General features: G+C 62.2%; 6 protein-coding genes across 7 annotated transcripts; 2 read left to right on the top strand and 4 right to left on the bottom strand.

The window, feature by feature from the left end:
* Window positions 1–2,552, bottom strand: CHLRE_02g108050v5 (uncharacterized protein). The gene is made up of 6 exons (XM_001699904.2): window positions 2,186–2,552; window positions 1,859–1,895; window positions 1,479–1,595; window positions 1,000–1,152; window positions 574–648; window positions 1–403 (listed from the first exon to the last, which is right to left on the bottom strand). The coding sequence occupies exons 1-6, from the start codon at window positions 2,425–2,427 to the stop codon at window positions 248–250; spliced, it is 780 nt and encodes a 259-aa protein (XP_001699956.1). The 5' UTR covers window positions 2,428–2,552; the 3' UTR covers window positions 1–247.
* Window positions 2,553–2,600: 48 nt separating this feature from the next.
* Window positions 2,601–7,052, bottom strand: CHLRE_02g108000v5 (uncharacterized protein). 2 transcript variants are annotated; one of them, XM_043059834.1, is made up of 13 exons: window positions 6,771–7,052; window positions 6,442–6,629; window positions 5,964–6,288; window positions 5,710–5,894; window positions 5,133–5,573; window positions 4,821–4,993; window positions 4,604–4,690; window positions 4,424–4,490; window positions 4,104–4,250; window positions 3,938–3,994; window positions 3,692–3,769; window positions 3,275–3,498; window positions 2,601–2,961 (listed from the first exon to the last, which is right to left on the bottom strand). In XM_043059834.1, the coding sequence occupies exons 1-13, from the start codon at window positions 6,967–6,969 to the stop codon at window positions 2,880–2,882; spliced, it is 2,253 nt and encodes a 750-aa protein (XP_042927468.1). In that variant the 5' UTR covers window positions 6,970–7,052; the 3' UTR covers window positions 2,601–2,879. The 2 variants fall into 2 exon arrangements, with proteins under 2 accessions (XP_042927468.1, XP_042927467.1); XM_043059833.1 differs by having other exon boundaries at window positions 5,710–6,288.
* Window positions 7,053–7,230: 178 nt separating this feature from the next.
* Window positions 7,231–9,991, top strand: CHLRE_02g107950v5 (uncharacterized protein). The gene is made up of 4 exons (XM_001699679.2): window positions 7,231–7,588; window positions 7,862–8,094; window positions 8,264–8,334; window positions 8,463–9,991. The coding sequence occupies exons 1-4, from the start codon at window positions 7,521–7,523 to the stop codon at window positions 8,697–8,699; spliced, it is 609 nt and encodes a 202-aa protein (XP_001699731.1). The 5' UTR covers window positions 7,231–7,520; the 3' UTR covers window positions 8,700–9,991.
* Window positions 9,992–11,282: 1,291 nt separating this feature from the next.
* On the top strand, window positions 11,283–14,318 carry CHLRE_02g107900v5 (uncharacterized protein). The gene is made up of 5 exons (XM_043059832.1): window positions 11,283–11,694; window positions 11,895–12,008; window positions 12,304–12,419; window positions 12,735–12,805; window positions 12,951–14,318. Exons 1-5 carry the CDS (start codon window positions 11,657–11,659, stop codon window positions 14,199–14,201), a joined length of 1,590 nt encoding a protein of 529 aa, XP_042927466.1. The 5' UTR covers window positions 11,283–11,656; the 3' UTR covers window positions 14,202–14,318.
* Window positions 14,319–14,320: 2 nt separating this feature from the next.
* On the bottom strand, window positions 14,321–18,412 carry CHLRE_02g107850v5 (uncharacterized protein). Its single transcript, XM_001699906.2, has 7 exons — window positions 18,244–18,412; window positions 18,083–18,140; window positions 17,763–17,966; window positions 17,138–17,236; window positions 16,774–16,902; window positions 16,521–16,589; window positions 14,321–16,292 (listed from the first exon to the last, which is right to left on the bottom strand). The coding sequence occupies exons 1-7, from the start codon at window positions 18,255–18,257 to the stop codon at window positions 16,191–16,193; spliced, it is 675 nt and encodes a 224-aa protein (XP_001699958.1). The 5' UTR covers window positions 18,258–18,412; the 3' UTR covers window positions 14,321–16,190.
* Window positions 18,413–18,460: 48 nt separating this feature from the next.
* Window positions 18,461–24,612, bottom strand: CHLRE_02g107800v5 (uncharacterized protein). The gene is made up of 14 exons (XM_043059831.1): window positions 24,360–24,612; window positions 24,223–24,291; window positions 23,768–23,890; window positions 23,520–23,612; window positions 23,290–23,343; window positions 22,944–23,039; window positions 22,696–22,803; window positions 22,510–22,541; window positions 22,231–22,282; window positions 22,011–22,081; window positions 21,590–21,814; window positions 20,781–21,315; window positions 19,982–20,598; window positions 18,461–19,838 (listed from the first exon to the last, which is right to left on the bottom strand). The coding sequence occupies exons 1-14, from the start codon at window positions 24,366–24,368 to the stop codon at window positions 19,310–19,312; spliced, it is 2,613 nt and encodes an 870-aa protein (XP_042927465.1). The 5' UTR covers window positions 24,369–24,612; the 3' UTR covers window positions 18,461–19,309.
* Between the last annotated feature and the right edge of the window lie 108 nt (window positions 24,613–24,720).

Below are 24,720 nucleotides of genomic sequence, written 5' to 3'. Positions count from 1 at the left end.
ACTCTGGTCCAACAAAGCAGCCCCAAGCATGTCGAATACATGCGCTAGGACAACAGTCCAACCTCTTGACTCATTTACATGGGTGCCTTTCCCAACGCAATCAGCACAACACATATTCAAGCAACTCACAGCACCGCCACTTCCGTCCGTACCGTACATGCGAAGCAGATCAGTGGCCTTCAACTTGCACATATGCATGAAGCAACAAGTGGCCACGGCCCTACGAACCCTTCCCCAGTCGTCGTCTCTAATCGTCCTTCTTGTTGGGGATGGGCCCCACAGGCGCGGCGGCGGCCGCGGCCCCCGCCTGGGCTCCTGCTCCCGCTGCCGCCGCTTGCTGCGCCAGCCGCGCCTTGAGCGCCTTGTTCTCATCCAGCATGCGGTCAAACTCCTTGTCATAGCCCTGTTGACCACAGCATTTGGTGTTGGGGGCGGAGTGTGCGTTAGGTGCTGACGACCACAGCGCTTGAATTTCAGGGTGTTGGGAGCGGAGCTTACGTCAGGGTAAGAGTGTACACGGCCGGGGAAGCCCAGCAATAGGCGCGTCACTTGCGCTGTGTCAACCACCCGCACCTTGATCTGGGAGACCATGGCCGTAACCTTGGCCTCCGCAGCCTTCGCTGCCTTCTCCGCCGCCTCGGATGCCGCCTGCGCAGCCGCACAGGCGTCCGCCAAATCACATGTAAACACCGGTGCCAAGAGTGCTAACAGCAACCGACCGCACCAGTCCCCACACCCCGTCCACCAAACAAACAAGCCTAGCACACGCCAACACCGCCTCCGTTCGGGTTCTGAATCCCGGTTTACCTTATTTGGCAGGACAACTCGCTGCCCCCAGCACCCTTGCCTCGCTCAAGTCCTTACTGGGAATGGTGAAAACAGCCCCTCCCCCAATGAATGGTGAAACTGCCCCCCTTGGAACTAACGCCTCTACTTGTGCTCCGCTCGTTTTAGCTTGGTTTGGTTTACGTTGGCCTGGAATTACAGCCCGCCACCCACCTGTAGCTGCTCCTTCTCCCCGATGACCCGATCCAGAGTCTTCTTCAGCGCCGCCGCCTCCTCCGCCGCCAGGCTGCCCGTGCCGGCGCCGGCACCGGCACCCGCCTTGTCCGCCTTAGTGACCCGCTCATACTCGGTCTGAAGGCCCTTCACCTGCACAATGAAATATTGCCAAGCAAGTGGCGACAAGGGACAGGAAACGCAGGAGAAACATGCCCGTGTGTGTGCGGATTGAAAGGGCCATGCACAGACGGTGATGGGGAGCGATAGCCCCGGCTCTGCACGCTGTGATGCGCCTTCTGCCGTGCACGGCCGTGCGGTGCTGCATGGAGCTCACGCTCCCCGCCCCTTCACAGACCACCGATCAATCCCAAGCGCACCCTGTCCACGGCCACCGTGCCCGGTTTCCTGAGACTCACCCCTCACCCGCCCGCACCTCAAGCCCGCACCCCACGCCCGCATCCGCCCATCCGCCCCACCTGCCGCTGCATGGCCGTGAGGTTCTTCTCGGTGCGGTCCAGGCTGCACGCCTTGGCCGACAGCGCCAGGTTGAGCAGCAGGATGAGCAAGTTGGACAGAGACAGCACACACGACACCTGCAGCACGGCGCAGCGTGGCAGGGGGAATCGGGCGTGGGACATGGGGCGCGTCGCAGCGGGCGCGGCGGTACACCGTGCAATGCCCACGCGGTGTCACTGGTGTGGGTGTGTATGGGAGCTAGGAGAGGCTCAAGGCGGCGGCTTTGGCGTCTGGACACAGGCTGCGCGGCCGCGGAGCGCCGCGCGATTAAGAAGCCAAGCCAGCGGAGTGGGCGCCGGGCGAGCAAGCGTGGGCGGAAGGAGGCCAGCAGGTCGCCTACCTGAACGCGGAGGTAGTCCACTGTGGCGAGGATCTCCCTGCACGTCAGGGGTTGCACTGTGTCGGCGACTTACAGTGCCCGCACGTCCATTCCCTGGGCGCAAGTCCGCCCGCTACCCAGTGCCCGCCCAGCGACCGACTCCCGCGCCAGCGACTCGCGCGTTCCCTCAGCTAGATAGGCCCCCGCTAAAGGGCGACCAAGCGACCAAGCCAGGTAGCCAGCATCGTGCCAAGAGTGCGCATAAAGCACGAATTGTGCCTCTCAAGCTGAGTCCACCTGTCGATGATGCTAGCCAAATGACGCTCCGACTCCGTGTACATCTCTCACCCCCGCAACGAGCCTTGCTTGACCTTCTCCGCTCCATGGTATAGCTCAACCAGGCTGGAAGTGCCTAACACGCCAAGAACCAACCCAAAGGTCCCGACGACAGCCTTGCTGGCCGGGTTCTTTGTCAAAGCTCGAAGCGCTTGCGAAATGGTCAGATTAACGCCAGGTGTCAAGTGTAAGGCAGTGAGAAGGAGCTGAAACAGCGCGAGAATACTGAGCGGCAAGGTGAAAATCGTGTCCATTCTTGAAGTCTCTTAGGCCGCGACATACAAGTAGCACCAAAATCTTATTGGTAATTGACTTTAAGGGCGCGACAATTCGCCTTCTCGGATTGTCCTTCATCGCAACATCCCAAGGTCATTGCCCCCCCCCCGCCGAAGTCCACTGCCTTTTGCTTCTTGGGACTCTTCCGCACCGCACTCCAATCCACCTCTCGCCAACGACTTAAATGTTCACGGCACACACCCCAGCAGCCCCAGCACCGGCCACCCTCTGGCCCACTTCCGCCTGTCTCCGCATCCCCGCCGCCAGCCCGAGTAAGTGGCACACTGGCATGACCCTGCCGGATCGAAAGAGCAATTGCGTCAGGCCTACTACCCGTTGCCTTTCACGTATCAAACCGCACCGCACGGGACATAACATGCAAACCAAAGGGAATGCATGTTGTGGTCTTCGCCATCACCTGCGGCACGCGTCACTGCTCCAGCTGCAAGAGGCCGCCGAAGAGCGTGTCCAGGATGAGGTCGCCGCAGCTGCTGCACGCCACCGCCCGCTTCCTGCGTGTCCACGTACGTATTCGGTACTTGGGTGCGAGGGCTATGTATGTATATGTGTGACCGTATGTCTTCCCTTCCCACGTGCTCTGAAATGACCCCCTTGAGTTTGGGCTGGTATTCACAATCTCCCCCCCGGCCCCCCGCACACACACACACACACACACACACACACACACACACACACACACACACACACACACACACACACACACAAACACACACACACACACACACACACACACACACACACACACGCACACGCACACACACGCACACGCACACACACACACAGACAGTACGCGTGCACACGCACCTGAACTCCCGCAGCTCTCGCTTCTGCGCCACGCTGAGCTTCAGGCCCAGGGCCGCGGCGCCCTTCTTGCCTCCCGCTCCTGCCTTGGACCCTCCGCCACCTCCCGCTCCGAACTTGGTGGCCAGCACCTCCGCCAGATAGCCCAGCCACAGGCAGTTGGTCTCGGGGCAGCTGGCGGACCAGTCGCGCTCCACCGCGGACCGCATCCAGCGGTAGGTGTCGAACTGCGCGCGCACGTGTGTGTTACCGTATTGGATAACGGAAGTAGGCACAGGATGTGCGTGTGTGCAAGTGCGCGCATGGGCAAGCCACAGAAACGATGGGGCGTGAGGTCGCGTGACGCGGGCCGCTGAGAGCATGCCCCGACTCATCCGACTACCATGAAGTCTCCGCCGCCAGACTGTGCCGTCTGCGCACCTGCACATCGCCGCGTGTGCCCTCAAACACGGCTGGATCGGCCTCAAGGTCGCAGAAGGCCAGCGTGCCGTCGGCAGCCTGTGGAATGAGGCAAAGCAGTTATGGGTTCTGGACAGTCCTCTGCGTTTAGTCTTCACTTCTGCAGAAAGCGCCTCACAGAGGTGGGCCGTAGCAGCAGCGAGTTCTGTACGCGCGGGCGCGCCTGGGGCAAGGCACCCGCAGTGAGGAGGCATGTGCGTCACTCGCCTGCAGGCGGCTGTTGGTGAAGTCGATGATGGTCGCCACTAGGCCGCAGCTCGACACCTGCAGGAGTGCAGGACCGTTGATGCGTGCAGGGACGGTGGTAACGGGGAAACCCTCGTTCTCCGCGACCAAGCGATGGCAGGGCACACACCACCCAAGGCACAGGTACCTTGAGCGTGTGGCCGCGCAGGCGGCTGGTCATGCAGCCGGCACTGCCGTCTGGCGGCGCGTGCGGCCGGATGAGCACATTGCCCCAGTGCAGGTCGCGGTGCTCGAACGCCAGCGCCGCCTCCGACACCGCCAGGCTCACAGCCACCTGCGACCATCAAGGACAGTGCTGCATCGGGCACAGGGCTGCATCGAGCATGCAGATACGGCAGTCCACACTGGGAGCTAGGCAAACGCAGGCCGAGGCGGATGCGTCCCGCCTAGCGCCTCGTGGTTGGCCGGTCTCTGCCATCCCTGGCACGCACGTGACCATGCACGCACCTGCAGTAGCACACTGCGCAGCTGGTCCCAGCTCTCCAGCTTGTCGTACTTCTCCAGGTCAGTGCCGCTGCACAAAGATACAACGCAGCGCATGCCGAGGGGATTTCAGCGGGTGACTGTTAGCGCACGCCTGCAGCTGCAATCCAATGCACCATGTAGATGTAGCAGCTCAAGCCCCACCTGTCCTCCATGGCAATGCACCAGTACAGCTGGTCTGGCGGCAGCTCGCTAACCGGCTCGTTCTCCGAACCGTGCTCTGCATCCCACCTGCGCAACACAACCAGGGTGCGCATGCAGGTGAGCAGGAGCCGTCAGATCATGCACCGGGCGGCGTGGCGGTGTCAGGCGAGGGCCACCACGAGGGAACGCAGCGCTCCATGGGCCCCGCCTCACTCACTTCTCCCAGGCCTTGACCAGGTCACTGGAGTAGGGGCCCCGGCACACCGCCACGGCGTGCGTGCGCACGAAGCCGGACGTGAAGTGCTCGCTGGCGCCTGGGGCGCCGGCGGCCCCTAGGGCGCTCAGCTCGCGGCACATGAGCGTCTCAGATTGCATGTCCGCCGCCGTTTTCTGCGTCAATTCAGGAAGAAAGACGGGGGTCGTGTCATGCAACACCTGCAGCTCGCGTAAGGCAGCTCGCGTAAGCCGGCCCAGTGCGTGATATGTGCTACCCAGGGTGCCTTACTGGTGCTTGCCCGTTGCCGCCCACCTGTGGACCCCCGTTGAAGTCCTCCTTGCCGTCAATGGGCACCACCTTGATAACCACGGCCGGGGCCGCCGCCCCGCCCTGCCCAGCCGCCTTGCCGCCGCCGAGGCGCCACGCCTCTCCGTAGCTGCCCTCCCCCACCTTGACCACCACTGGCCGCTTGGCAGTTGCGGATGGCTCTACAGCGCGAGCATTGTCGGCACCGCCGGCAATCGCACCTGCCGCATCGGCTGCGCCCCGCTTGGCTTGGCGGGTTGCCCGCGTGGCTCGCCCGCCCGCAGACGACGCGGCATGTGCGGACCCGACAGGACCTGCAGCAGCCCCGCCGGTGGCAGATGCAGCAGCGGCGCCGTTGGCCGCACCGAGTTGGCCTCCCGCCAGCTGCTGTGCCAGCTGGCCGATGAGGTCGTCCATCGAGGGCAGCGCCTCCAGCGGGAGGTGCGGCTGTGGAGCGGGAGGTTGAGTGGGAGGGCACGTGGGAGGAGGACATGGATGGCATGTTGGAATGATTGGCAGCGCGTACGTAGGAGTAGGGCAGCTTGCTGCGGTGCAGAGCGCTGCCCCACCCCATGGCACCCACCTCCTGACCACACAGCAGGAGCAGTCGCTGCAGTGAGGACAGGTCTGCCGTGGCTCCTGGCACTCCGCTGCGCCTGCCGGGGCTGCGGGCCTCCTGAAGGGCGTCCTCGAGCGAAGCCGCGCCTTGCCACTCCGCGCACGCAACCCCGCAAGCGCCGCTTGCCGGCGAGCCGGGGCACCCAGCATCTGCAAGCGCAGCTCCCAGTGAGCTGGTTGTGCCAGATGCCGTCCGGGGATGCGGCCCAGCGCCGTCACCTGCGGGCTTGGCCTTAAGCTGCACGACTGCGTCTGTCGACGCTGCCGAGTCCTCCTCAGCTGCTGTCGATGGCACCGGCGTCGTGTCCTCTGTCCGCGAGCTCAGAGCTGCGGGCGTCGGCGGCGATGCACGCCCACTGGCCAGCACACCGCCCAATTTAGCGGCATCCGGGCTTTTGATAGCCTCCGTTGGCTGTGAGCGTGTGTGTTTGGGCTGCAAGAGCGCCAGTGCTGCCAGCTTGCCTGCCAGGCGGCTGCTGCCGCCACCTGCGCCCTTGAGGGGGCTGGCGTCCGGGCTCTCCACCACAAGCTCTTCCTGGTCCACCTGCATATCAGGGCAATGATTATGACCGGGGACAAGCAGCACTGCAACAAGGCGCTGGCCCCTCCTCCTTTGGCTGTCAGCGGCTCATTCTGTCAAACCCCCCTGGTGTCTGCTTAGCTGCGTTGCCCGAGCCGACCCGCGCCCTGTCCCCACCTCATCATAGTGCGCCCGCATCTCGCTCAGCACGGCAGCCACAGCCGCGTTCCTGCTCTCCCGCTGCCGGGCGGGCATGTGGCGCTGCGCCAGCCAGTCCGCCTTATGCAGTAGCGAGTTGCCGCCGTCCGCTGGGAGCGGCGGCTTGAGCACGCTGGTGCGCCGACTGTCCAGGCGTCGGCGCCATTCTGCAGGGCATTAGGTAATGGCTGTTACCGGGCGGCTAAAAGCGGCGAGTAGGGGGACCATGGACCAGCGTTGTACTGGGTGCAGCGCTCTGCAACACAGTCAACCCCACGTGTTGCCGACGCCGCAACCGCCCAGCTCACCCGCTGGGCCTGGCAGCGGCGCAACAGCAGACACGTCCGATGCGTCGCTGGCCCGGCAGCTGGTGTTGCGGCCGGCACCACGTGCACACGCAGAGCTGTCGGCGTCCCCAGCGTCACGCTGCGTGGGTGCGGCCGGCTTCCTCCGTGCAAACACTTTGACACCCGCTCCCTCGCGAGTATTTGTGGCATCTTGCAGCATGCTCAGTGCGCATAACCGTGCTTCAAGGTGCTGGGTAGCTTCGGTCGGCGTTCTATAATCGGCTGCTTGAATTTTTGCTACCTGTCAATCGATCTGACATGTTAAGCTTTAACCATTTATATAAGTTTACTGTAGGACATGTCTGGCGTCGGCGGGCGCGTGCTTGTATTCTTGGGGATTTCGGTGGATCCAGTACAGTTGTGTCAGGCAGCGCCAAGCGCTGCATCCTTTGCTAACAAATATAGACGGCCAGGTATTGCTCAGGTCACAAGATGCTAGAGCTAAATTCAAGCAGCGCGGGGCCGATGACCGCTTCCTAAGGCACGTGGGGTGCGCGGACTTTAGCCGGCCTGCTGTTGTCCTGCATCAACATTAATAGCGCTAGAAGACGAAGGGAAGGTCCTTTCGCCTGGTGACTAAGTCACGCCCGCGCCTCGCGGCCTGTGCTAAAACACGCGCACGCTATAGCGAATCTTGCGAGTTTTGGTGTTTGAGTCTAAACAACTTTGTCTGCGTCAGAAGTAGACTTTGTAGGCAACTAACGTCGAGCGATGGAGGCGACGAACGCGACTGGAGCTCCGCCTGCGGCGCCGCGCGAGGATCTCTCGTTGGCACTCCGGTGAGCTGCTGGCTGCTAGAAAGATGCATGCACGGCAACCAGAATTTCGCGGCAGACTTGGGCGGGAGGCCATCGCGGCCACTATAATACGCCAATTTTGCGCCAGCGAGTCGGGTTCGGCGGTCGCAGGCAGCTGCTGCCGGGCTACAGTTATTTGCTAGGTCTGCGGCTGGCGTCGCTTGGTCGCCGGCAGGCATACAGACCCGGCAGGACCCAGCTCCCGCGGTTGACGTTAATTTGTGCGTGCACTGCACCCCTCCCCCCGACGAACAGGAACCTACCGCCTGGGACGCTGTCCGGTCTGGACGCGCTCTGTGACCACGCATTTTGGTTGAATGCGCTGCGTCAAGCGGAGGTGGGCATATCGAATGAGGACATATTCCGCTTCCGGTTTCAGGAGATTTGCAAGGCCGCCTCCAGCCGTCTGGCCTTCCTGGCGGGCAGCGGCGAGTACACGTCCTTCAACCTGCGCTACCTCATCACGCAGCTGGTGGAGCAATGCGAGGGTGGGTGGGTGGGGTAGCGGGCTTGGGGTTGGGTGGGACGGGGACGGTTAGGGCCATATGGTAGGGGAAAGGTGTTGTAGCTTGGCTTTCGAGCGGGTTGACAACCATGCCTTGTCCAGCCGAACCTGCAATCAAACTTGTGGCTGCGCGTTTTCTGTGTCATTTGCAGACATGCACAGCTACACACGCCGGCTGGAGAAGTACGTGGTGAAGCTGCAGAAGCGCGTGGAGTCCCTCGAGGTAGGCCGCCGCTGCTCTCCCCTCCCCCGGCCCACATCAGTACTGAGGGGGCGAGTAAGGGGTGCAGGTCTCGTTGATCATGCGGTCTCATCTATTCTTTTGACATTTACTTGTGTGGTGGTGTACAGGCGGAGCAGCTGGCGACGCAAGCGGAGCAGGCGGCGGCGCAGGCAGAGCGGGAGCAGCAGCACCAGCAGCAGCTGCGCGCTGCGGCGGCGGCCACGGCGGCGGCAGTTGCGGTGGCCGGGACGGGGCAATCCGGGGCAACAGCGGCATCTCTGCCGGCAGTAAAGCAGGAGTCGTCCATGGAGAACAGCAAAAGGCGCAGCAGCGCGAGCGCGGAGTCGGGCGATGGCGAGCCTTAGCAGGTGCCCGGGGCATTGCAACCGCATTTGGAAGCATCTCAAATTGTGCTTCCACCTTACCAATGCATGAAACAAAGGCTGTATGGAAGCAGGCTTGGCCTGCCTCATGAAGCTCACATGGAACCAAACAATAAACGACAGAGATAGTACTTCAGCACATTATTTCATGTAGTACGGCACGCAAGGGGCGCTGATACCTGCACATCCTAGTACGCGTTGAAAATGGTTTCATCGTGTCCATCATAAGTTGTTATCGGGCTAGCAGCGCTCATCTGGTATGGTGCGGTGCAACCAGCCGCACGCCTGCGACGGGATGCGTGTTATTGTTGTTACTGCTTGATATGAGGCTTTACATGACCTGCACCGGTGCCGTGAGGAGATGAGAAGTACGGGGAGCGTGGGTATTCACAGGAGTGAGCATCCTATATGCACGCCTATTAGCAGGGAACCTAACTAATGCAGTCGAAATTTTTGGTTTTGGTGTGTCACTCCGGCGACCCATGTATGTCAGTAAAGTGTATCATGTCAGGGCGGTGTGCCGTTTTGGGGGCAGGCAGAGTCCTGCGTCCTTTTTTACCATGTCGGCCCGGCGCCAAACCTTCTCATAACCATCTCTGGACGCCCCCGATTGCGGCACACCACTCGATCGGAACTGTATGTGCGCCAACACGCGGGGCTCGGGAGCATGGTGGCTTTGTGTTGCGCCTCCCTAGTAGGCGGCGCGCATTTGGTGCCGCTAAGTGCCCATCAGTGCCTCCGCACAGCCGTGCCACGGTTGCCGAAGGGGTTGCATCCCGGGCGAGAAGAGAAATGGGAACACGCAGTGCTTGATGACGAGTTGGATGGTGTTCAAGGGGTGCAACGCACGCTGCTGTGGAGCGTGCCCGCACGAGAATGACTGGGATGGAGGCTGGGGAATAATACACGGGCAAGAGTTTTGAGGCTCCACGAGTAAAGAGATACCCATGAGTTCCAGCTTATTGGGGCTGCGTTCAGAAGAGATGACGTGCACAAGAGTTCAGGTCCCTTGCCCTTGGTGCGGTTGATGCACCAAGGCGCCTCATAATCTGATGGAAGCGGAGATGGAAGCGGAAGGCCAGGACGAATGGGTGTGGTGTTTCGGGATGGGATATGCTGAGACTGGTGCGTGGGCATGGTACCGATGCCGTATAGCCAAAGCCACATTGTTGCTTCGTGTGGGAGCATGGCGATGGCGATAGCGCCTCAAATGCCCCCGGTCTGCCGGACAGTGACAGTCTGCTGGCGAGGGTGGGCTGTAAACAGTAAAGCACGCCAAAACACGATCGACCAAACGATCTGCGGTACCTGCGCCCCACGAGTCGCGCACCAGCCGCTATGGCCCTATCCCAAGCGACAGCGCATGGAGCCCGCGCAGCTGCTGCGGGATGAAGTGAGGTTGATGTGGAAGAGGCAGCAGGCGCAGCGGCAGCAGGTGAGCAGGCTCGCAAGCAGCTACTGGCGGGGCTGCCAGAGTTTAAGCAGCCCCCAAAACAGCTTCCAACTGGCGCCGCGCTCGTGTTGCACCCGCTGAAGGGGGGAGCGGGCGTGTGGTTTCTCCCAGGGAAGGGCGGAAGCCGCGGCCGCTTGGGCCGCGTGCCTCCTCTTTCTATATATGTCCATGACGCATCTGCTACTCAAGAATACTTGCTGGCAAGCCACAGGCACGCAAAAGAGTTCGACGGGGCGGCGCGATCCTACGCCCATGCAAAAAGTGAAATCAGTAAATTCGGTCGGCACCCCCAAGGGCCGGTCCCACCCGTTCGGCTCCCCCGTTCCCACCGATCCCCACCGACTCCCACCGATTCCCACCGATTCCCACCGTTCCCCACGAGTCCCACCGACGCCCCTCGTTTCCAACGCCCCTCAGGTAGCCGTAAAACTCAGTATCCGTTCGTTACATCCGTGGAATCCGGAACCAACAGTCCGTGCCGTTCGGACCAGCGGCACCCTTGCGCATCGTTAGCCACCTGCGCAATCATGCCCACCCAGTCCCACCCCGCCTCTGTAAACTGAGTAACTTCAGAATCCCCGAACTCAAACCAACCCCCCCGCATTCACGTTCCTTCATGCGGCTCGTGCGCCTTACGCGCGGAACACGAACAGGCACCTTAGCGATATCACATCTGTTGTAAGTGTCCACAAACCTAAGAATGCGGATGTTACAGAGGGGACAGTCCCAGCAGGCCAGCACCCGAGGACGCCGAGCCATCACATGCTATCAGGGCCCAACTTGAATCCACCAACCCCGACTTTGCTGCAAACCCTCCCGCGGTCAAAGTCCGTGTGACTCCGCGCACAGTGAGTCCGAGCCAAGCCTCAACCCGCCAGAGCCCCACCGCTGTGCCTCAACGCCACAAGCCTAGGCACCGGGGTGCCGGGAATCGTCCAGGCCGCAGCACACACGCACAGCGCACGCACAAACCTAAGGGGCGACAACAACCGAAAGAGAGCATGCTCATGCGCTGTCGGGGTACGTAGCAGGGTGGCGGATTGTAGATTGGCAAACCCAACACATTCTAGTTTGGGCAAACGCTTCCAGACCACATTGCAAATTACCAGGTACTCCAGCACCGTAAACGTCTGAAATCTTGGCTTGTACACTGTACCGAAACTAGAACTGGTCGCAGTTTACGCTAGCAAGCTGACCCCATTTTCACATAGTGGTGTTAAGCAGCAAATGCGTTGAAAACAGTACGCGTCACTCAGATTAGAACGCTGCAACGTTGCTGGCAACGTTGAATGTTTTCACGCAAACCAAACCGGTACTCTGCGTTTTGAAGTTTCGTAATGCGGATATGAATCTGGTGTCCAGTATGATGCGTCGGCACATCGCGAAATAGTTTCGAGCGATATCAGAGCCTTTGTGGCCCCTGGCCGCCAGCGCGGACGTGAGGAGATAGCGCCTGGTCTGGACTGTCGGAACAGACAGAAATAAGATGGAGCGGATAAAGGAGGACTTGTCGCACGCGTTCAGGTGTGGCGAATTAAAGGCGCCTTGGTATGACTCTCGAGTACCGGTACCACTTGGCCGGTGTGGAGACGCGAGATACTGCAAGGGAAGGGCGAGAAAGGGCCCCCAGAGCTCTCAGCTTGTGGGTGATGACACTTGTCCCTGAGTCTCCCCCACGAGTCTCCCCCCACATATGACTCGCCCGCTCCCTCCCGCTCCCGCAGAAACCTGCCGCCTGGGACATTGGCTGGGCTGGACGGCATGTGTGACTACGTCTTCTGGCTCCATGCAATGCGGAGAGCCGAGGTGGAGGTTACGGAAGATGGGTTGCGGAACAGGTGCGATACGCATACCAACCGCACCGCTACCCACGCTAGGAGTGGGACACTGGGCCGTTGATGTGGATGAACAGGGTCGCACCGCTGCTTGCACTGCGGGGTGGCATCTGCTTTAATGACACACGTGCCGCCATGGGCACATCCGTGGCCGGTCACAGAGCCCCTGCAGCCCTTGCCCCACCATCCTTCCTAGTTCCCACGTACTCCTCAGCGTGCGCCAATTCTCAAGCCCCACCTCCGGACCTCCCTGCCATCATACAGACAACCGCCCTGTCATCCTGCGCGATGCACACAGGTTCCAGGAGATTTGCAAGGCCGCCTCCAGCCGTCTGGCCTTCCTGGCGGGCAGCGGCGAGTACACGTCCTTCAACCTGCGCTACCTCATCACGCAGCTGGTGGAGCAATGCGAGGGTGGGTGGGTGGGGTAGCGGGCTTGGGGTGGGGTGGGGTACTGGGGTGGCGGGTTCCAAGCGCAACTGGTCAGGCGACGGCGTTACACAGCACGCGGGGATGTGGTGGTTTACCGGGGGTGACGCCTGCGTGGCCGTGCTCCGTACGATGATGCTTGGCGGTCGCGTGTGTGTGTCGCGCCTTGGTATGACTCACAAGGGGTTGCAGCATCTGCCTGAGAACTTGCTCTCAAGCCGCGGCTCCCTAGCCAGTAGCCAGGCGAGGTTTTAAACCTCCACCTTCCTCGTCGCTTCCTGTGTTGGTGCTCGCCTGCAGAGTCCCACGCGTACGGCCGCAAGTTGGAGCGACACATGGCGCGGCTGAAGCAGCAGCTGGAGGGCGCAGAGGTACGGCGGTTGGGGGTGGGGGTGGGCTGAGCAAGCGCGTGGGGAACTCAAGTGCTTGGGGCGGGGGGAGCGGACCGCGGGGGTGGGAATGCGGGCTGGCGCATGCGCCGCACCTTACAGTCTCTTACATGTGTCCTGTCTGCAGGCGGAGCTGGTGGCGGCCCAGGCGCAGCACGCTCAGGCGCTGGCGGCCGCGCAGCAGCAGGCGAGGGCGGCGCCGCTGGACGCGGGCGACCAGGGCGCCAGCGGCTTGGACATGGGCGGAGACGGCACCATAGCGGCGGCCTTTGCCAGCCTCATAGCCGAAGTGGAGTCCGCCCCCGAGCTGCCGCCGCCTGCCGGCATCGCGGCTACCTCAGCTGCTGGCGGTGCCACGGGCGTCACACCGTCCCCCTTAATGCCGCCGCCGCCACCCGCTGTGTCGGCGTCTTCCTCGGTGACGGTGACGGTGGCGGCGGCGAACCCCGTCAGCACCTCACTGACGTCAGCAGGGCTGCCGGGGCCAGCCGCCGCCGCCACCGCGGTGAACAGCGGCAGCAGCTACAGCGGCAGCGGCGACCCCGGCCTGCTGCTGCGGTTCCAGCCGATGATAGACACGCCCACCCTGAGCAGCGACCTGGACGGCTCGCCGCCGCACATCAACGGCCTGGAGGCGCCCATGTCGCTACACCGCATACCCAACCACGTCGTGGGCCAGGGCAACAGCAACGGCAACGGCAACGGCGCATTGGCCCCAGCCGCGGTTCCTGCTGCTGGTTTGTCGGACGGAATGGCCTCACGGCCGCTGCCGTTTCAGAGCAACCTGATGGGCCTGGGCGGCGCCATCGGGGCCGGCGGCGTTGGGGGCGCAGGAGCTGGCGGCATTGGTGGGCCGGCGTCAGCGGCAGCGGCAGCGGCAGCATCAGGCCTCAGCGAAATGCGGCTGCGCTTGGAGGCGGTGGCGGCGCGCCCCGGTGCCCTGAGCATGGCGCCGCCTGGTGTGGGCCTGGGGGGCACTAGCTTGGGCGGCGGCATGGTGGCCGGCAGCGCGGGCGTGGGGCAGAAGCGCCCACGCATGTCGGTGTCATGGGCGGCTGAGCAACAGCGGCCGCAGCAGCTGCAGCCGCAGCAGCGACTGCTGGGGGCGGCCCTGGAGGCCGCGCGGCCGCAGCCTCAGGGCTGGGAGCCATGGCTTCAAGGCCTCGCGCAGCCGCAGCCGCAGCAGGCGCCGCTGCCACTGCAGCTGCCGCTCCAAGCACCGCAGCTCATGCCGCAGCAGGCGCTAGCAGGTGCGGGGGGGATGGACGTCCGGGGCCCCAGCCCGGGTCCCAGCCGGAGCGGCGGCAGCCGCGGCACGGAGACCGGGGTGCTGGGCTTGGGTGCCGACGTCGCGGACGGGGACTCCGGGAGGCTGTAGGAAGGACTAACCGGTGCGACGAATAGTGGCCACGAGTAGCAGCGGCATGAGCCGTTGGCGTGGAGGCCAGCACTTCCAGCATTGGGGGGCGACGGCTAGCAACTTCGCGTCCGGGCGGGAGGGATGATGTGCAGTTGTCGTACACATGCAAGTGATGCACAGCGCGAGGCACCGCTGCGCTTGCTGGAGTTGGTGCGCAGCTTCTCAGAGGCGTCGCTGCGTGCTGCGCGCCGCCAAGCGGCCTGGATGATGGTCGAACGAGCAGGTTCGACTTTGTGGCGTGAGAGCCGCCTCACCCCGGTCAGCGCACGTGCTTGAGTGCTGTGCCGCAGTAGGGTGGTCGAACATCGTCAAGCTGCGCATTGGGCACACAAGGCTCCGTGCAAGGCGCTAACACAGAGTATCTTTTGACGCTCGGGGCGTACGTTGGTGCATACGTGGATGCCTCATCGATGTTGCTCTGAACATACCGTAATACACTGCGGCGAATTGCAACAACGCTGTTGCAATCTGGTTATGAACTTGCCGGCTACCGAAGGGCTGGTGTAGCCGAGGAAAGCGCGTTAGTATACCGGTGCCCATTTGCCCAGCAAAATACTTCTTGTGCTTATCGCTGTGTCGCCATTGACAGGACGTGTGCCGTGCCATGACGGATGTGTGTGCGCATGACAGAGACGTGCGCGTGCTTGGTTATGTTGGCACCACGCACGCGACACCAAGCATGCAAGTGTCGGCTGGGCGCGTGCAACGCTGTGTCGCTGGATCATTTGGGAGGGTAAACTGCGTGTGCATGGTCAGGGAGATACTGATGCCGCACTGGGTCAAAGGAGGAGCTCCGGTCGAATGTGGTAGACCGGGCGAGGCGGTGTGCGCAGTGTGGGTGTCCACGTGCTGAGTAGCCTGCAGGTCAGTGGCCTGGCTGGGGCCACAAAGTGGCTGACACGGTTGGTGGTAGGTCCGATACAACGGGCAGTTCCTGCAGTGCATCTGCTACTTATATGATATGAGGGTAGACGTTGCGGCTCTGCGACGCGTGAGCAGGCAGCGGCGTGATGTGTTGCTTTGGCTTACATGGCAAGGTTGGTTGTGTGCGCCCCTTTCCAACGTAAAGACGAGGCGAGCGGCGTAGACCCACCGTCTCTGGTGGCACTGTGTCAGTGAAACATTTGGTAATTACGGTAGATGCATTGCCCCGCCTCGCATAAGTTGCTAAGCATACCGAACAGCACCTCTGTGCCTGGCCGACCAAAGACCCGCGCCGAAGTGACTGGCATATAGGTGCCACCGCGGCCATAGCTGTGACCACTGGCTGGGAAGTGTGGAAATCCTGGGATGTCACGTGGGGACTCAAGCGGGGTTTCGCCCCCCTCGTCCTCGCCCGCCTCACTGCAGCGTCTGCCTGGGCTGCCGTACAAGCCTCCAAACCACCGTGAATGAATAACTGTGCAGCGCACCATGCGCTTTTCACTCAACTCTAATATCAATGTGTTCTTCCATGTCACAACCAGACCGCAGAGTCCAATGATGCTGACACCATGTTTTGCATCGCAGCCCCACCTACCTTGCGTTCCGCGCGGCAGCAGACTGACGGAGAGGAGTAAGGCGCCTCACAAATAATGTCCACTTGCTCACACCCCTGCTTCCATATCGAAGACACGCCGTTATTGCCCAGTTGAGTTTGAACGCATGAGCGGTGTGACGGCATGCAGGCCCGCCCCTCACCATCTGCCAACGCTGCATGGTGCGTGCAGCCCTTCAATGCAGCCCGAGCCCGTCAAGCCCTCGCCGACCTACAACGTGCACCCCTGCACCTACAGAGCACCGTTTAAGATCGAAGCACCCTGTGCTAATGCACCCGAAGACCCCCAACAGCACACGCAGCTGCACCCTCCGTGTGCCAAACCGCGCCAAAACATAGCGCGTGTGTCCATACGTCACGGCGACCGCGCTGCTCCCGTGCTGCTGCTGCAGCTGCTGCCGCCGGGTGCACTACTGCGTGCCCGCGGCGCTGGCTGATCCCGCTCTCCCCAGGAACTGGTCTATCAGCTCCTGCAGCGGCGCCAGCTCCTTCTCGTCCACCAGGTTGTAGTGCTGCGGGGGCGGCAGGCGAGCCCGTGCGTGAGTGAATGCGTGCGCGCGTGTGTTTAGTGAGCGCGTGAGTGCGTGAGTGATTGCGTGCGTGCAGCAGGAGCAGAGGGTGATATCGCAGAAGCGGTCGTGGGCAGAGCGTGGACGGCAATCAAGCAACGAGGGTAGACGGCAGGCACACATGCTGGCACAGGCAGGTCAGAGGCGGCGGAGGGCCGTCTGTGCCCTCACCGTGACAAAGAAGATGAAGTGCTTGAAGCAGGTGTTGAGGTGAGCCTCCTCGCCCAGTGAGCAGATGGCCTGTTGGGGAAGGGGCAAGTTGTGGTGGCAGTGAATCAGGTCCAAGAACGCACAGTCACAGGGCGTGAGGGCAGGTGGCAATGACGCACGCGCATACGGGCGTTGCAGGAGCACACGGACAAGCGCTCGCATGTGCGCTGGCAGTCACAGCCGCGCTAGCCGCAGCCGCGCTGCGCCTCCGCACCTTGAAGTGGGAGTGGTAGATGTGCGCGTACACCCGGAACAGCCGCTTGAAGACGGTCTTGATCACCTCCATGAAGTTGGGTGGGAAGGGCGAGCCGAACTGCTGCGGGAACGTCTTGTCATCGTCGATCTGTTCAAGGTATGTGCATGTGTTAGGGAAGCACTGCAGGCAGGAGCAGCAGCGGTGCATGGTGACGCGCACGCCATAAGCTGTGATGTGCACTCCCGCAACGAAGATGATGAAGGTGACACGTCCTGGAACGGTCCCCTAGGGGTAGCGGCGTGGGCTAGCGGCTAACTGTGTCTTGTATCCGCGCCGGCTGCCCGAAGGAAAGAACGCTAGCAGGAGCTTGGCCACGGCGCACCTGCTCCTCTATCCAGTCATACAGCTTATTGATGTACTCGGGTGCTGATAACCGCACCGGCTTCTTCACCTTGACGCCGTCCGCCCACAGGTACTCGTACTGGTACAAGATCAACGATGTGAAGCAAGGGGATGACACTCGTTACAGATGAACTTGCGGCTTTGTACGACTGCAAGCGCGTGTCGGGCATCAAAGACCTGAAGCATGCTGATGCCAGTTGCAACGCAGAAGGGGCCATGCAGGATGCAGGTAGACGCGGCACATAGAATGCACACGGCAGGCCAGGGACGACACTTGCACACAAGTACGAGGAGAGGCAAGCCAGTTGCTATTGGGCGCTGAGATAACTGATTACGGGCACCACATTTAGCTATGAGGCAGTTCGAGAGGCTGCAGAGGCTTTAAAGAAGCCGCCTTCTGATGGATGGAGTGGGGGTGGTTGAGACCGTTGGGCGGTTGGGAGCAGCCGGTCGGTGTGTTTTCGGTCACAACGAACGCACATCACTGCGCAGACAGCCTGGTACGCAGACCAAGCAATCCATCAGCCCCATACACGAGCATGTGTTGGAGTAAAAACGTGTGTATTGGTACGCTTTCCGCTCAGCCCCCAGCTCAGCACCCGCACCTTCCCGCCCGCAGACATGACTTCGCACGTCCGCTCCGTGCAGAACTCCTCAAGCGTGGCATATAGAATGCTAACTGCGTTGTAGAAATCCACGGTGTTGACAGCGAGCCACTCGTTGAGGTCCTCACCGGGAGGCAGCTTCACTGCCTCCATGATGTTGCCACTGCCCAGAGTTGCATCGATGTGCCGCTTGAGTTGCAGGCCCTACAGAGGTCAAACCAATTTCCATCAGTAGCGTGCATCAATTGGCTGAGGCGCATGGCGCACAGGCCGCGGAAGCGGGCACGCTGCACTTTCGTCCAGCCCTGCGTCGCTCCTACCTTGCTTCCCACAGGCGTGTTCTTGCGCGGCCGGAACGTCTTCGCATTTCTTGTAGCACTGTTAGCATTTTGGCAATACAGCACGGCGTATGTGAGCCCCAGGCGCCACGCTAGGAGTAATGGAAGCCACGCGACGAAATGGAACCGAAGCTGTCCCGCACCTCAGCCCGAACATGTTTGCTAAATTCGCGCAATGTAGGCGTCACAAATTAAAGCAAAGTCTCTAAACAAGTCGGACTCTGAGTCTGCTTGGCGTAGAACACGTTCTTTCACGTTTGCGCGGGTCAATTTGATAATGCTACACTACTGCACTACACCAGGAATATTGTTACACATCGGAAAGTCTAGTCTTGCGAGGACCATTGCAGGCGCGTGGCATTGCTCCCGAGCCCCGAGCCCCGACGCCCACACCCCACGCATCCACTCGCCGCGGGTATGCAAACTACCTGGCCGTGTCCAGATGCACAGCAGTTCCCTTTCAATTGCACGAAGCCAGACCACAATCGAGCTTGCTTGCATCATGGCCGCGCAGCTGTCGACCTACGCGCATATCGACTGGCGCAATAGAACATCAGACATCCCGCTAATACCGGTACGATAGTAGTTGAATTCAACAGTCAAGCCCCTCCTCTCTATTCCTCTCTTGGGCCAGCGAATAAGTAGTCAGTCCCAAAGGCTTGAAGCACGCATATGGAACAGGTTGGGTTCAGCAAGAAAACAGCTATTAACAGTCTCCCACCTCCCGTTGTCCTTATACGGTATGCTACGCATTGCAACGCGACTGTGCATCCAGATGCAACCGCATCCTTGTGCCGTACACCATGTGCTGCAGCGCTGCACAGCCCCATGCTAATCTTATGCAGATTACCGTGGGATGCACAGGTCATTCGTTCCGCGATGTATGGGTCACTTTGTGTCAATCGCAGCGCAAGGCTGCCCAAGTCCATGCCTCCCTGCAAACTTAAGGCGGCGCTGGCCAGTGCACTCATGCTGCAAGCGGCAGATACGGCACGTAGCCGTCATGTAAGTATCCACATCTCCGTGGTCAGATACCAAGTTGCAAATGGCATAGTACCCTTTATCCTGTGCCTCCATCCCGTTGTTTGTGACTGTCTCTCCACACGCGTCATCCCAAAAAGCAAACGAGGAAAGCGTCACTACACACACGTCATAAACAGCTGCAATCAGGGAGATGGTCAAGATGCAAATAAAATACTGTGTCGGCCGCTACCGTGCCGCCCCGCTGGCAGTCCGTGCAGCTGGAGCAGTTGAGCCGGAAGGAGCGCGCGTCGTGGTGCGTTCGGTGCCGGGTGAGTGAGTCCGCACCCGACCCCCGGATGGCGGCCGCGGCACCGCTGGCGGCGCTGGTGACGGTTTCACGCCGCTTCCGCTGACGCGCGGCGCTTTGCTCCCCGCTGTGACGCCAGCTGTTCCTGGCGCCCCCGACCGGCTTCCTACTCCTCCTGCCACCGGCGCCACAGGTGGCCTCGGTGCTCCTGATGACTGCGGCCGCGGCGGCCCTGTCCCCTCACTCGAGCTCCGTTGGACGCCGGTGCCTGCTGCCGGTGCTGGATGGCTGGCGCGCACGCCCCCACCGCCACCGGCACCAGCAGCAGCCGCGGAGGCGATAAAGCCTGCAAAGCCACCGCCACCCAGCCCCGGTGAGCTCACGCGCTTGCTGCTGCTTGCCTGCACCGCCGCCGGCTTAACGGCTGTTTGGTTGTCTACAGACGCCCTGCTCACCTCCAACAGGTGCCTGCGTGTGGAGCGGGTTCCAGGCATGACTAGTCACGCAACGGCGGGGTGGCCGCCCGGCTAGTTACGCCGGTTAACCCTAGCGGCCTGACACACTGTGCACGATACAGCACAGCTCGTGGCTACAGCCTGACCTTCCCTTACCGAAACGTCGCCTCCTGCTCCTTCACCGCCCGCTCCTTTGCGTCTTGCAAGTCTTCGCCGGGCTCGTCCCGGTCATGGCCCGACGGCGTGGCCCACTGCCCCAACACGTCATCTGCGTCCTCCGCCGCCACGGCCCCTGGCCCCCTGCTCCCAGCCCTGCTGCCGCCGCTGCCGCCGCCACCAACAGCACCTTTCCCCGGTGCAGGACCGCTTCGGGTGCCAAGCAAGAGCGCTGCTGCCCCCGGTGGGGACTGCGACGTATGCGACGGCCCTGCGCGCTCCAACAGGTCGAAGTCACTGCCGCTGAGGTCGTGCAGGTGCTGCTGCGACGACACGGAGCAATCCGACCGCCCAACGCCGCCGCCTGCCCCGCCTCCTCCTCCCGCGCCGCCTCCACTTGCACCGTCGACGCTGGTCTTCGCTGGGACCAGCCTAAGGCCGCCGCCCGCGCCGCCCGTCAGCTCTGTCAGGTCAAAGGAGTCATCGGTGTCTGAGAGCTCGCTGTCGCTGTCGCCGTCGTTCGGGCCCTCGGAGCTGTCGTGGCCGGCGCTGGGTGCCGCAGCGCCCATCGCACGGCGGATGGGGCTGTCCGGTGGCGCGGAGCTGGGGCGACCACCCTGCAATAAGGAGAATGACACGTGTCCAGGACGAGCTCAGGCTGTGCCCCGTTTCGGGTTTGGTTTTCGCAACCCCTGACAGCCCTCGAGCAACACGGCATCCGTGTTATGGCACGGTGTCAGAGAGCAGGAACAGCAAGAGCCCGCCTTGCAGATCTGGCTAGCACACACACCCCACGCACCTGCAAGCGTAATGATCCGCCGCTCGCTGACAGCGGCTCTGGCTGCGCCACAACCGGTGGAGGGCGGACGAACCTGCCACTCGCACTTCCTGCACCGCCCGCCCCGTCGCGTGGCCGCCCCCCTTGCGCCCCAGCTGCAGCCGCAGCCGCCGTGCGCGTGCCGCCTGGTGCCATCCGAGCGCCTGGCCCGGCTGCCGCGGCTGCTGCCGCCGCTGCTTCCCCATCGCCGTGGTACGTCTTTCGCCGCATCACCCGGCCCGCTGCAGCCGCTGCCGGCGTCCCCGCCCCCGGGTTCACGCCGTTTACGGGGCTGCCCGCGGCGGCCCGGTTTGGCAGTGGTGGCACTGGCCCCACAGCCCCCGGCCCACGCGCCGGCTTGGGCGCTGGCTTGCGCGGCTGGTGCGGTTTCAGCGGCGGCAGCTTCGGCGTCGTCGCCGCCGCGGCCGCAGCTGCAGCTGCTCGTGCCATGGGGTCCCACTTGGCAACCGCAGCCTTGCGTTTGGCTCGCGCCTCCTCTGCACGCCGCTTCTCCTCCCTGAAGTGAACATGAACATTCCCGGAGGCACAAACCATCCAGGTGTCAACGACTCAAGCTTGCCCAGACCTCCTCCGCCATGCGCCACCTCAGCCCCCCGTCCCCGTGCCCCGTCTCCAAAGCAATCCCAGCCATCTTCCGGCTCTCCCGCAACGCCCGGGTGCCCATTCCCTCATAAAGCTTCTGCCCGCACGCACGGCTTATGCTCCTCATCACCTCCCAGCCCCCCTTCACTCCGCCTCTCATGGACGGCGGCCCCCGCCTTGTGCCTCACCGCTCCTGGTGTGCGAACTGTTCGAACAGCGCCATGATCTCCGCCGGCAGGTCCTCCAGCTCGCTGATCAGGTCGGGAGCCCCCGGCGGAAGCTCGGGCCCGAAGCGCTCTGCCACGCGCCGCACTGCCGGCTGCAGCCAGTCCAGTTCCAGCAGCTCAGCGGCGGAGGGGCGCAGCTCCGGCTCCTTAGTCAGCATGGACTTGATCAGCGAGCGCCAATTCTCGCTGCGGGTGGCGGGGGTGCCAGGGTGGCCGCAAGGGCGGGTGAGGCGTGAAGGGAGGCACGAAGGGAAGAGGGCTGCAGCGGCAGGATGAGGCACTCGCGTTTGTTGGAATGGGGTAAAGGAGAGCGACCAAGATTGGCATACGATACGGGCGGCCAAAGTGCGTGGGCAGATGTGATCGCGCAACCAGTGCCTACCTGTAGCAGGACGGCATGGCGGGCGCTGCCCCCGTGGTCACACGCTTGATGAGGCCCGCCATGTTGAACGCCTGGGCAGCGCGAGCGAAGTTAGGAAAAGGAAGTTAGGAAGTTGGACGTGCTCAGATAGGGCACGGAAGCAGCCGAGTTAAAGCCAGGCCATGCGCTGCAGGAATCATCTGACGTTTGGGCCGCACCCGCACGAACGGCCGCCGCTCACCTGGAAAGCCGGCTTGAGTGCGGACACCTCATATAGCACGCAGCCCAGGCCCCTGCATCACGATACAGGTGCATCATTGCGTGAGCGCAAATGCAGGGGGCTTTGCCTCAGCCGCACATGCGGTACTACAACGGGCTCGCCCTCATGGCTTGCCCCGTCCCTGATCTCTATTGCGACGTGCGTACAAGGCTGTCTGTTTGAGATCACGGTCATGGCGGCCATGTATCCGCGCCCAACATACAACCAGCCGTCTGCGCGCAGACGCAGTACGGCACCCACCAGATGTCATTCGGCATGCCATATGGTTTCTCCTGTCAGGTTGAGGTCCGAGGCAAGGGCATCCATGTACGGTGTCAGATGGCGGCCCGCTGTATGCAAAGCTAGCACCGCGTCCCTGCCTGCCTGCCTGCCTGCCTGCCCGCCCGCCTTATCCGCAACAGCAACCTGCCCTGCCGCCTCACGCACCTGGAGCACGCATGGCGACATGTAGTTGGGAGTCCCCACCACAGTCTTTGTGAGCAGGTGGCCGGCGCCGTCGTCATGCAGCACCGTGGACAACCCGAAATCCGCAATCTGAGGGGGCGCGGGGCAGTCATAGCAAGGGCCGCCATTTGTGAGGCCGCATGATAAGGTTCGAGGTGCGTGCTCGCCTTGAAGGCTGCTCCCCAAGCCCCACCGCACCCCAAGCCCGCTGACTGCCCCCGTCTCCGCACCTTGAGGCAGCCTTCCCCCGTGATGAGGACGTTGGACGACTTGAGGTCGCGGTGCGCGATGCTGGAGCGGTGCAGGTACGCCACCGCAGACAGCAGCTGCAGGCAGAGCGAGAGAGCGTGATGAAGCCAGCATATGAGCGCATGCACCCTCTGGTGCCGCCGCAATGACAGGTCCCCCTACTGTGACAGCAACTGTCGGCGCAGCTCTATGAGGGGGTACACCGGTAGTCCCAGGTCCCTACCGTGCCTCCAGCCCATCCCGCCGGTACAGGCCCACAATTCGCGCCCCTCGCCTGCAGCACCCTAACCGCTCCCCTCACCCGCAGGCGCATCCCTGCCCGCCCACCTGCACCGCCATCTCCTGAAGGTGCTCCTCGCTGAAGTGCACACCGCTCTGGGCCTGTGCAAAAGGCCAGGTGCAGATACTGTACCGCTGTAGTGCAGCGCATGCGCAACAAGCCGTGGTTCGGCATCCGCCCCAAATATGCAGCTGATCCCCGTCGCGACAGCCTTTTCCGCATGCTGTTGTGCATCTCAACCTGCGGCTGTGAGAATCCGCACCGGCCCTGCACCCACCCTCAGTTTTATCTGTGTGAAGAGGTCCCCACTCTCGCACAGCTCCACAAGCAGGCACAGATTGCATCCGCCCTCCACCCAGCAGCCCTTGAACTGCGTCGTGAGGAAGGTGCAAGGAAAGTCATGGACGATACAGCGACGCGCGCATGTTGCGGCGGTGGAGGGGGCATGCTGGATGCACCAGGCGCAGCTAGCCCCACCGTGTCCAGACCCGCGCCATGGCAGACGCCGCTGGAGTCTGGACTCACATCAAGCACATTCCGGTGCCTGAGATTCGATAAGAGCAGCAGCTCACGGACGGAGCATTGGCGCTCCTTTGCGCTCTGGCGTGCGAGCCGCACGCGCTTCAGCACGGAGCGCTCGCCGGTGACCTGGGCAGGGCAGACAGGCTCAGTCTGCAGTTAGGCTCCCGCGATGGTGTTCACCAGGACAAGTGACGCCGTGATCCTGATTGAACGACTGGGTGCGCGCGGACTGCGGGCCGAGGAAGGGTTTCGGCAGCGTAGCTGTGAGGCGTGAGCCGTGCCGCTTCTTCGCCTCCTCCAACTTCTTAGGCGTTAAACTTCAGCAGGAGCAGCGTTCACGCCTCTGCCATTGCATAGTTGTACCGCTGGCAGACCAGACGCGCTTTGCAACCGGTAAGCAGGCCTCTCAAGCGAGCCCCATGTGGCATGCGGATGTTCGACTTCGTCGGCCACCTTACCTTGTGTTCAACTATATGTGCAGTGCCAAAGGCGCCTTTCCCAATCTGCCTGAGTTGCGTGTAGTCGTCCTGTGGAAAACTCAAGGGAGCCCAGTCAGAGCAGCCCCCACTTGACAGGTACGGTAGCGCAAACCTACCGAAGACATGTTGTGAGCCTGCTCCCTTCAACCGGAGAGTCATATCTGAAGCAACGCCGGTGGAGACATGCTTGCCAGGTGCCAGGCCTAGCCCTAAGTCTGTGTAAAGCAGAATAAGAAAACCTAGCTCTACAGTTGGTTGAGCAGGCAATGGGTATGCCGCCGAGCCAACTACGTTGACTTCCGGGCACAGTTGGGAAAGCGGTCGCCCAGCGTAAAGCAAAGGTACGTGTAATCAGTCGTAAACATAATTACAACAAAAGCACTTGCATTGCTGAACGGTAAACAAATTATGGAATTCCACCCTTGATGTGGGTTTGCGCCAGTGCGCATGCCCTTCCCCAGGGGACACTTGTAATAG

The sequence above is a fragment of the Chlamydomonas reinhardtii genome, chromosome 2 (genome assembly GCF_000002595.2).
Source record: "Chlamydomonas reinhardtii strain CC-503 cw92 mt+ chromosome 2, whole genome shotgun sequence".
Taxonomy (NCBI): domain Eukaryota; kingdom Viridiplantae; phylum Chlorophyta; class Chlorophyceae; order Chlamydomonadales; family Chlamydomonadaceae; genus Chlamydomonas; species Chlamydomonas reinhardtii.
This window is presented reverse-complemented; position numbering and strand designations above follow the sequence as displayed.

Coding starts and splice junctions, on each gene's coding strand:
- CHLRE_02g108050v5 (XM_001699904.2), bottom strand. CDS start 2,427: ATGGACACGATTTTCACCTTGCCGCTCAGTATTCTCGCGCTGTTTCAG. Junction 1,153..1,478: donor TCACGGCCATGCAGCGGCAG/GTGGGGCGGATG, acceptor TTCATTGTGCAG/GTGAAGGGCCTTCAGACCGA. Junction 404..573: donor CCATGGTCTCCCAGATCAAG/GTGCGGGTGGTT, acceptor TGTGGTCAACAG/GGCTATGACAAGGAGTTTGA.
- CHLRE_02g108000v5 (XM_043059833.1), bottom strand. CDS start 6,969: ATGCTGCAAGATGCCACAAATACTCGCGAGGGAGCGGGTGTCAAAGTG. Junction 6,289..6,441: donor TGCGGGCGCACTATGATGAG/GTGGGGACAGGG, acceptor CCTGATATGCAG/GTGGACCAGGAAGAGCTTGT. Junction 3,499..3,691: donor GCACACGCGGCGATGTGCAG/GTGCGCAGACGG, acceptor GTGCGCGCGCAG/TTCGACACCTACCGCTGGAT.
- CHLRE_02g107950v5 (XM_001699679.2), top strand. CDS start 7,521: ATGGAGGCGACGAACGCGACTGGAGCTCCGCCTGCGGCGCCGCGCGAG. Junction 7,589..7,861: donor GATCTCTCGTTGGCACTCCG/GTGAGCTGCTGG, acceptor CCCGACGAACAG/GAACCTACCGCCTGGGACGC. Junction 8,095..8,263: donor GCTGGTGGAGCAATGCGAGG/GTGGGTGGGTGG, acceptor TGTCATTTGCAG/ACATGCACAGCTACACACGC.
- CHLRE_02g107900v5 (XM_043059832.1), top strand. CDS start 11,657: ATGGAGCGGATAAAGGAGGACTTGTCGCACGCGTTCAG. Junction 12,009..12,303: donor GAAGATGGGTTGCGGAACAG/GTGCGATACGCA, acceptor CGATGCACACAG/GTTCCAGGAGATTTGCAAGG. Junction 12,806..12,950: donor AGCAGCTGGAGGGCGCAGAG/GTACGGCGGTTG, acceptor TCCTGTCTGCAG/GCGGAGCTGGTGGCGGCCCA.
- CHLRE_02g107850v5 (XM_001699906.2), bottom strand. Junction 16,903..17,137: donor ATGACTGGATAGAGGAGCAG/GTGCGCCGTGGC, acceptor TACCTTGAACAG/ATCGACGATGACAAGACGTT. Junction 16,590..16,773: donor TCTACCACTCCCACTTCAAG/GTGCGGAGGCGC, acceptor CTTCCCCAACAG/GCCATCTGCTCACTGGGCGA.
- CHLRE_02g107800v5 (XM_043059831.1), bottom strand. Junction 23,040..23,289: donor TTCAGGAGATGGCGGTGCAG/GTGGGCGGGCAG, acceptor CTCTGCCTGCAG/CTGCTGTCTGCGGTGGCGTA. Junction 21,316..21,589: donor CAGTTCGCACACCAGGAGCG/GTGAGGCACAAG, acceptor TGTTCACTTCAG/GGAGGAGAAGCGGCGTGCAG.